At 43.0% G+C, this 10,159-nt stretch overlaps 1 protein-coding gene across 1 annotated transcript; it reads right to left on the bottom strand.

Moving 5' to 3' along the window:
• Nucleotides 1-1,859: 1,859 nt before the first annotated feature.
• SDF2 (stromal cell derived factor 2) lies at nucleotides 1,860-10,030 on the bottom strand. Its single transcript, XM_029213382.1, has 3 exons — nucleotides 9,735-10,030; nucleotides 5,857-6,053; nucleotides 1,860-2,770 (listed from the first exon to the last, which is right to left on the bottom strand). The coding sequence occupies exons 1-3, from the start codon at nucleotides 9,883-9,885 to the stop codon at nucleotides 2,483-2,485; spliced, it is 636 nt and encodes a 211-aa protein (XP_029069215.1). The 5' UTR covers nucleotides 9,886-10,030; the 3' UTR covers nucleotides 1,860-2,482.
• Between the last annotated feature and the right edge of the window lie 129 nt (nucleotides 10,031-10,159).

Raw genomic sequence — 10,159 nt, 5'->3', positions numbered from 1 at the left:
CAAGCGGACTGACACACAGGCCCCGCCCCCGGGCGCACCCTTCGGGACCCGGAAAAGGGAACCTGGGGTTTGCCAGTGACCTGGGCCTGAGCCCCCTGCCTGGCTGGCAGTGGGCTTGGCTGGGTCGTTTGGGCCACGGAGAGTTCCACTTTCAAAGCAGTTTCCCGGAGTATAGAGTCTGCTTGGCCACCTAGGGCTCATGCTGAGGCTACTGCGGAAGTTATACCCTTGGGTCACACGAAGTAATCATGTCTTATTCGAGTCTTGTCTGAACATCATTAAGGAGGAAACCAAGCGGTAATTAAAAGGCCTCAAAAATCCCACCTCATTCCATCCACAAAGGAATGAGTTGCACCATTCTGGACCCTTCATTGCAGTTTTCAGTTTCTACTGTGAATAGCACAATCCAGGCACTGGGCCAGGGGGTATTACAGAAGTAAAGAATATTGTTCTTGCTCTTCAGCAACAAATTATCTAGGAAGCAAACATAATTATATGAAATAGAGAATTCAGGGCCAACTTTATTTTGCCTATTTCCTTCTCTGTGAAGTCATTGGACAAAGATTCCTTCCAACCCTAGTACAGTGATGTTAATACAGTATAAGCTAAAAGAATTCTTTAGCTTCAGATTCTTTGACATACTTATTTCAAAATAAGTACTTCATATCCCTTTGCTCTGACATCCTAATCTCCATAAACATCCTTCAGGATTTCTCTTGGAGACTTTTTTCACTTCTTCAGATAAAGCACCATTTCAGCTTTCGCCTAGGTTGCCCAAAGTTGCTTTTACCCCTCCAACTGGTTTCCTTCCTCATCTAAGCCTTATTGGTCATTTCACGAAATCTTCCCAAGGGCTCCACCACTGTTTTTTTCAAGTTTGTACTTATCTCTTGGGCGCTATAGTTCCGCCATCCACCTTGTAATCTGCAGCTTCAAGGTATGTTCTGTCTGTGAACCTTCAGAGAAGGCCCAACAACTGAGTAAAAACTCTGACCAAGCCACGAAGGGGTACTTGCAACACAACTCCCTACTCTCATTCACGTTGTGAAAGCTGATCCCTTTACTCAGCTGTTTCTATCACTTCCTTTCTTTCTCCCCAGACTGTTAACCACCCTACTCCCAACTATCTCAATGGCATGAAATGTTGATCTTATCACTTGTCTACTTTTTTCTGGAGAGCTCTCAATGGAGCAATACAACTGAAGTGGAAAAAAAGGGAAGAAGGCAGAGATGGAGCTCAACTAGTTCCTGGTCTCAGCTTACTGAGACAAGCCCTTGTAAAAGAGATCAAGTCTTTTAATGTTACAGGTCACGTCTGGCACAGACCTGGTACCCCCAAATGTTCAACATTAACTCCCTAAAGCAAGTAAGGAAAAAATCCAGAAGTTTCTAAAAATAAAAAGGCGCGCTAGTCACTGAAATTCCAGCAGATGACAAACATTTCTGTTCACCACTACCATCCTTGAAGGACAGAGAAGCAAACTTCCTGGAACTGCCAAGCGGAGGAAAGAAGTGAGATGAGTAGAGGACAAAAGCTTTCTAATCCCCTTTTCAGAGAAAGATATCTACATTTGTCCAAAAAGTATAGTTATCTCCCAAGAACTAAACACAGTTGTACTGCAGTAAAAAAATGAATTCCTGTCTTCAAATTATTTACTAGCTTTAAGAATTCAGGCGGTTACTCAACTTTTCTGTTCTGCATTGGTAAAATCGTAGTATATACCCGGTAACATATCTGTGAAGATTAAATGAGGTAAGATCTATAATATGGTGCCTAGTATTTAGCAAGCAGTAAATAAATGTTGGTTCCACTTTCCACCCCTACCCTTTTTTCTCAAGTACAGTTAACATATCCAAAGTAAAACATTTTATTGGCTATTTATTAAGGGTCTATAGCCATAATTAGTCAAAAAACTAATAAAGATGAGGTGCTGAGGGAGAAGTGAAAGTAAAGATAGAAAAAGTGGGATGCAAGTAAGGCTTTCAAAAGGGCCCACACCAAAGGTTCCCATCATCTCAAAAGAGTGCTAGCAATGACTCTTAGGACTCAAGGATTAATCAGATTATGACATAGCATGCCTAATAAATGACAATACAGTGACTAACAGTGAAATTTTTTTTATCATTCTGGAGAAAGTGGGAGAAAAGTCACACACATTAATAATCCATGATGCCAAGATTCTGAGGAATAAAAATTTCCCAGCTAGGAGGGATGCCTCCCTCAGTTTTTGTTTTATTAATATGAATAAAAAGCATCTGCTCCTTCACCAACAAGTCTTGTACTCAGAAATAACTGACCCAAGTCTGGGAGAACAACCAATTCAAGTGTAAAGGGCTGAGGCTTCCAAACACATCCACTGTTTCCTATCATGCATCTTCATCTCAGTGGTGACATGGTCACCTGTGGCAGGGATCCAAAGGGTGAAGGAGCAGCAGATGTCTATGAACACTGTGTGGTGACAGTGGCTCACAGCCTCCAGACTCATAGCTCTGTGTGATGGCCTTCTGCCTTCAACAACTCACTGGGCTTCATGAAGATGCCTTCCATGGCTTTCCAGTAATTGTTCTGGCTTGGCTGGGCCATGCCATGCACCTCTTTTTGCCCACTGATGGGTCGACCATATTGTTCTCCTGTGACAGACAGCAGAACCTCAGTGGAAGAATGCTTAAACCGCACCTCACCATCCCTCACCCAGTAGGGCCCATTACAGAGCACTGTCCAGTCATCCAGATAGTCGCCTTCACCTTCCTCACCAAAAGCACTCACTTCCTGGAAGACACAGATAGGTAGCGACATTAGTATAGCTGACACACAGGCCTGAAAAGGGGAGGGAGGCAATGGGAATAAAACTAAGACTATCCAAAAGTGATAAATAAGAGGCTTTCCAGTGTTGTTTAAAAATAAATAAAATAAAATAAAACTGTGGAAAAAAGATAAAAAGACACCAAAGACATGAAATCACTTGCCATAAGATTATGGTCCAAACGTTTACTTTGCAAATATTCCTATATTTGCCTTATATTTTCTATTATAGTCTTAAAATACTTTACCTTTTGCTATTTGACTTTAAATATTCCTGCCTCATTCCCTTAACTAGACATTAAGTGACGTGGTGAGAAACACAAGTTGAAAAGGGGATGGGCTCTGGAAACAGGCAAACCTTGAACGTCTGCTTTGTCCCTTCCTGTGTAACTCCTTTGGGCTTTCATTTTCTCCTCTATAAAATGATGACAATAATACCTTACAAAATAATTGTGAAAATTAAATAAAATAATAAATATTAATTGAGCAGAGTATAGCAGATTCTATCTTCCACTCGTATTCTAATCCCATTCCCCATAAGGCCAAAAATTCAGAGTTTCTATCACAATTTTAAAAGTAACTGATTATTTCAGACATACATAATTTTTTTTTTAATTGAAGTATAATTGACCTACAACACTATGTTAGTTCCAGGTGCACAACACAGTGACTCAATATTTCTATACATTACAAAATGACCACTACCAGACACATACAATTTAAATATACACTAAGAGCTATAAAATTTTAGATGATAAAAATCAGTCATTTGGAAATAAAGTCTGTAAGACTAAAGGCAAAAGAAACTGCACATAATTAACAATTCTACTACTAATACTTGTACACTGGAACTGAACAAGTAAGTAAATGGATGACAGTGTTAGCAGCCTGGTGTCTCACTGTTAGAATGGGAATTCACAAATAAGCAAAGGGAGGAGGCTAAAATGGTCTATGTGGCAATGGATTAGAATTGGAGGCATCAGTAAGAACTCATGTTTAACTTAATATAGATATAGATGGTTACATATGTGAACACTTACAATAAATATGAGTATATACACGTACATACATATATTTCTTTGCTCTGTCAGGTGAGAGGGCCTAAAAGAAACAAAACCCCCTAGCAACAAGCTCATGAAAGGCCTAGATCTTGGTTTAAGAATACCCTTTTCCAATAAAAAGAAGCAGGACTCCATAGGCAAATAGCTGATTCTAGGACTGGGGCAAGAAATATACAAGATGAGCCTGGAATATCTTTTACTGCCAGAAAGTAAGGAAGTGTTAAAACACAGCCACACGCATACACAATGATGGGAGCAGGTCAAATGGACACAGGAGACAACTGAAAGAGCTCCCAACAGCCAAAGTTGGAAAAATGTGAGCAACATAATGAAGACAGTGATACTGGATTATAACTCAACGTATAAAATAAATATCCAGGAGTCCATACCAATGAAAATAAATGACTGAATAGAGAAAAGACAAATCTTCCATGCAGAAGAATTCCAAATAAATTATGTAACTATTCTACCCTAAAGGAAGAGGAGCATAACTCCCAACTCAAGTATGAGCTGTGCACAGTGACTTCCTTCCAAAGAGTACAGTATGTAAAGGGAAAAAATGAAAAGAATATCTTTACAAGAGAAACCTGAAAAACACTACTTCAGCCAGGTAATCAATATCAACAATCATAAGATACTATGTACCCTTTATAAATCCAGTTTAACCATAAGAAAAAGATCAGACAAATTCCAACAGAGGAGCGTCCTATAATATACCTGAATAGCACTCCTCAAAACTATCAACGTCAGGACTTCCCTGGTGGCACAGTGGTTAGGAATCCACCTGCCAATGCAGGGTACATGGGTTCAAGCCCTGATCCAGGAAGATCCGACGTGCCACGGAGCAACTAAGCTGTGCACCACAACCACTAAGCCTGTGCTCTAGAGCCCGCGAGCCACAACTACTGAGCCTGCGTGCCGCAACTACTAAAGCCTATGCACCTAGAGCCCGTGTTCCACAACAAGAGAAGCCACCGCAATAAACAGCCTGCGCACCGCAACGAAGAATAGCCGCCACTCGCCGCAACTAGAGAAAGCATGCGTGCAGCAACGAAAACCCAACGCAGCCAAAAATGAATAAATAGATAAATTTATAAAAAATAAACTATCAGGGCTTCCCTGGTGGCGCAGTGGTTGAGAGTACACCTGCCGATGCAGGGGACACTGGTTCGTGCCCCGGTCCGGGAAGATCCCACGTGCCGCGGAGCGGCTGGGCCCGTGAGCCATGGCCACTGAGCCTGCGCGTCCGGAGCCTGTGCTCCGCAACGGGAGAGGCCACAATAGTGAGAGGCCCGCGTACCGCCAAAAAAATAAAAAATAAAAAATAAACTATCAAGGTCAACAAAAACAAGGAGAATCTGAGAAACTGTCACAGCCAAGAGGAGTCTAAGGAGACGACTAAATGTGATGTGGATGGGATCCTGGAACAGAAAAAAGACAGTAGGTAAAAACTAAGGAAATCAAAATGAACTATAGACTTTAGTTGATAACAACGTATCAGTATTGCTTTATTAACTGTAGCAAATTTACCATACTAATGTTAAGATGTTAATAGGGAAAAATATGTACAGAGGGGGAGTGGGAGGGAAGCAGTCATTAAAGGATCCACATCCTTCAGAAGTTCAAGGCTTAAAAAAAATGGCACAATACCTAATTCATTTTCCTAATGTGGTTAGTTGGCATCATTAAAAAATAATAATTTTTATCGCAAGTTTGGAAAACACTGGGTTTCTTTATTGTAAGATTTATCAAGATAACTTATGATACACTAACATATACCTATTCTCTCTTTCCTCATTTCTTGATTTGATCTAAATGTAGAGTCTCCATTTTGACCAGAAACAACTTCCTTCACACTTATAAGACAGAGGCAATTCTTCAGGTCTGCACAAAAGAGAAGATCTATACCTGGAAGAGAAAGGGCTAAGAACCAAGATATCAAACAACTCAACTGAGTAATGAGCAGCAATGACCCACAGGATGCCATCTCACCTGGTTTCCAGAAAGAGGTGAGGTGAAGTGGTGACTATGGAGGTTTCGGCCAGTGTTGACATGTGTCAGCCGGATGGGCTGACCACATCTGATGGGGGTTCCCCTCTCACACACTGTGGCCGTCTTCCCCCGTATCCTCCAGTAACTATTGCTGTCATCCACAGAGGTTACACCTGTCACTGACTGCTGCCCACTACCTGCAGTCAAAAAGAAAAAGAAAAGAGGGTGAGCTCAACCTGACCCCTCTCTTTCCTATGGCTAATAATGTGCTCTGTGTCATAAAATAGGTTTTGGGGCTGGGAAGAAAACCCCATGCTTCATATTTTTTTCTTCTATGACATTAAAATATATATGAAGAATGCTAAATGTATTTATATAGTATTAGTTATTATATGACAAACTATGTTTAAGAGTGTACCATATCAGGGCTTCCCTGGTAGCACAGTGGTTAAGAATCCAATCCGCCTGTCAATGCAGGGGACATGGGTTTGAGCCCTGGTCCGGGAAGATCCCACATGCCGTGGAGCAACTAAGCCCGTGCACCACAGCTACTGAGCCTGTGCTCTAGAGCCTGCGAGCCACAACTACTGAGACTGCGTGCCACAACTACTGAAGCCTGCGCACCTAGAGCCTGTGCTCCACAGCAAGGGAAGTCACCGCAATGAGAAACCCGCGCACTGCAATGAACAGTAGCCCCCATTCACCGCAACTAGAGAAAGCCCGCACACAGCAATGAAGACCCAATGCAGCCAAAAATAAATTAATTAAAAATAAAATAAAATGAGACCGTTTTTTGCTGTCAACTTTAATCCAACAAGCCATTACAGCTCTCCAATTCCTGTAAGTGATATATCCAACATATTACAAAAGTTTTTTTTTTTAATTTACAATTTCAACTTTTTTTTTTTTTTTAATTTGGCTGCATTGGGTCTTTGTTGCTGTGCACGGGCTTTCTCTAGTTGTGGTGAGCTGGGGCTACTCTTCATTGCAGTGCGCAGGCTTCTCACTGCGGTGGCTTCTCTTGTTACGGAGCACAAGCTCTAGGTGCGCAGGCTTCAGTAGCCGTGGCACACGGGCTTAGTTGCTCCACGGCATGCAGGATCTTCCTGGACCAGGGCTCGAACCCGTGTCCCCTGCATTGGCAGGCGGATTCTTAACCACTGCACCACCAGGGAAGTCCCACAAAAGTATTCTTAAGTCATCTAAATTTGGTTCATACTACTTACAAATGGTGCGATTTTGCAGGTTACAAGGTACTAGGTTAAACATGTAGCTACAGGCTTGAAAAAAAGTGGAAATATACAAATAATAATTGCTAACCAGCTAACGTGTACTTGAGCAATTACTGAGTATCAGATACAAACCCAGGCTTTTTACTTGAATATTCTTAATTGATACATTCATCTACTCTCTGAGGTAGCTATTATTATTATCACCCCCATTTTACACTGGAGTGTTAAAAAGGCTGAATAATATGCCCAAGATCACATAATCTTAAGAGACAATGCAGGGTTTGAACCTAAGTGGGCCAACTCTAGAACTCACACTCTTAACCACTCTACTACCTGGCCTCCTACAAAGCTTTATTTTCTGTTAAGTCCCCCTAAATAGGCCACTCATATAAACTCAAGGGATATTCTCTTCCCTAGGCCTCATTCACTACTCAATTCTTTGAAGGCACTCCATATTTCCCACACACTTTCCTCAGTCACTCTTGCCTATTCCTCCTAGCTTTCCCTTCAGTCCCCTGGCCCTGCCTGACCACAAACTTTTGATGACACTTCCCTTTTACCACTTAACATAACTGCGTTGTACCAGTTATCTGGGTGAATGTTTATGACTAAACTACCAGTTTCTCTCTCTTGCTTCTTCTACTCAATGATTTTGTTATATCTTAAAAAAAAAAAAGGCTAACCAACCCTCCCTCCTCACTTCTGGTTACTGCCTTACAGTTCTCTTGGTCCTCACTTCCATGCCTCACTAAATCATGGTCTACACTTTCTGTCTCCTACTTTTCACTTTCTATTCAACCCTCCCCTTCCTTTCCCATTCTTCAACTTTAGGATTACCCAGAGTTCCATCCTTGGCCCTTATACATTCTTAAATACTGGTTGGGGATCAAGACAGAAGCATTTACAAGTGCTTCAACAAGTTTTTCAAGTGATTCAAATTGACACCAGATTGCAAACCACAGTTCATCCTGGGCAATTTCATTTACTCTCCCCACATCTTCAACCACCACCCAGACAATGATGTTGTACTTAACTCTGTATCTCAGGCTCAGCACAGATCTCTCTCTGAGCTCCAGACTGAATCTGGTTCTCAAATCTGGATGCCCATCAGAAGCACCTGAAGAGCTTTTTAAACCTATAGATTCCTACTGGCAGCCTCTCTCCACCCACATTCTGATTCAGTAGATCCAAAATAGGAAACTAGATCAAATTAAAATATAATAAGTCTGACACATAGTAAGTATTCACTGAATGGCCGCTAGGATTATTTTACTTTATTTATTTTTGGATGCATTGGGTCTTCGTTGCTGTGCGTGGGCTTTCTCTAGTTGCAGCGAGTGGGGACTACTCTTTGTTGCGGTGTGCGGGATTCTCATTGTGGTGGCTTCTCTTGTTGCGGAGCACAGGCTCTAGGCGCGCGGGCTTCAGTAGCTGTGACACGTGGGCTCAGTAGTAGTGGCTCATGGGCTCTAGAGCGCAGGTTCAGTAGTTGTAGCGCACGGGCTTAGTTGCTCCGCGGCATGTGGGATCTTCCCGGACCAGGGCTCGAACCCGTGTCCCCTGCATTGGCAGGCGGATTCTTAACCACTGCGCCACCAGGGAAGCCCACCGCTAGGATTATTAAGACGTCCCAACCATGACAATTCAGTTCCTCTCCTAGTCTACCTGGCCAGACAGGTTTTGGGTATCATAAACCACAGACCAGTCTCCATCTAAGAGAACTCCTTCCTCTCTTAGCTAATAGCATCATCAGTTATCTAAGACAGAAATCTAGCAGTCATCTTAGATGTCTCTCACATCTCACTACCTGAATTTTTTTCCTCTCCTTTCTGTCTGTTTTCATTTGCTTGTAACTTGCTCACTGGCTCACTACTGTATTTCCTGTATCTAGAAAAATATTAGACACACAGTAGATTCCTTAAATCTATACTAAACGAATGAATCCACAAATAATTGCTGAATTATAAATGAACCCACAAGCTAAGCATTTTAGTTTCATACGTTAAAAAGCCCCCTAAACAGTTTCCTCTCCAATTCCAGTGAGTGCTTCAGTTCTTATTTACAAAAAGGATAAGGTCTGAGTGAAAAGAGGCCAAAGGAAAAGAGTTGAAGAGCAAGTGTAAGATGGAAAAGAGCTAGAACAGAGGGTTATAATCAAAGAATGAGGTCTTGGAAGACTTCAGAAATAACAGCACTTACTGTAATTTTCTACATGTCTGTCTCTCCTGCACTGAGTAGTACCAGCCTGCAGTAACTGAAAGCAGACTTTGACCCTGGACAGATGTGGATCGAACCCCATCACTGTCATTCACTAGCTACCAAGGTTTTGAGTATGCGATTTATTTGAGTCTGTTTCCTCACCTGTAAAATGAGGATAATAATAGTCTATGCGTCGTAGGAATGTTGTAAGTCTTAAAAAAGCAAATATGTAATGTGCCTGGCACGAAGCTCACCACATAGAAGCTAAGATTACGATTAAGATGCTTAAGGACCACTCAACTCTCGGACTCCCCGCCTCCAGACCTCAGGAACCTCCCCCGGGCTCCACTAACCTTCCCAGACCACACCCCTCAGAGTTTCTCTAGGCCCCGCCCCCTCCGGAGCCTACCAGGCCTTCCCAGCCCACCCGAACCCGGGTGGCCCTACCTGACCCGTAGCGCACGTCGTGTGAGTGCAGTCGCACGTTGTGGCGCGTATTGAGCAGCTTCACCACAGAACCGCATGTAACGACAGCCAGACTGGACGATCCCACAGCACTCCACAAACCCCCGAACAACAGCAGCAACACCACAGCCATCCCGTCTGTAGCGCGGAACCCCAATCTTCGAAGAAAACTCGGCCCCTCCCCGGAACCGGAAGCCGCGGGTGGAACCACAGAGAGGACGGAAAGGAGCTCTAGTCTGGTCTTTATGGTTCCTTTGGCTAGAGCGGCCTGAGGAACAGGCTAGGTCTGGTTGCTTCCGACCTCCTCGTTCAGCTTATTCTGTTCCGGGGGCCCTATGACAGTTGCCTTCCTGAACTGCTTCGGCCAGCCCAGCCCAGCTACCCCCAGCCCTTCCTCCCCACCCTAC

The sequence above is a fragment of the Monodon monoceros genome, unplaced genomic scaffold (assembly GCF_005190385.1).
Source record: "Monodon monoceros isolate NGI ecotype Baffin Bay Population unplaced genomic scaffold, NGI_Narwhal_1 Super_Scaffold_9, whole genome shotgun sequence".
NCBI classification, from domain to species: Eukaryota; Metazoa; Chordata; class Mammalia; order Artiodactyla; family Monodontidae; genus Monodon; species Monodon monoceros.
Note: the sequence above shows the minus strand (reverse complement) of the source record. Positions and strands in the feature narration are given on the sequence as shown.

Bases quoted from the DNA above. Each gene is read 5' to 3' on its own strand.
- SDF2 (XM_029213382.1), bottom strand. From the start codon at position 9,885: ATGGCTGTGGTGTTGCTGCTGTTGTTCGGGGGTTTGTGGAGTGCTGTG. The intron at 6,054-9,734 runs GTAGGGCCACCC...TTTTGACTGCAG, and splicing joins CGACGTGCGCTACGGGTCAG to GTAGTGGGCAGCAGTCAGTG. The intron at 2,771-5,856 runs GTGAGATGGCAT...TGTGTCTTCCAG, and splicing joins CACCTCTTTCTGGAAACCAG to GAAGTGAGTGCTTTTGGTGA.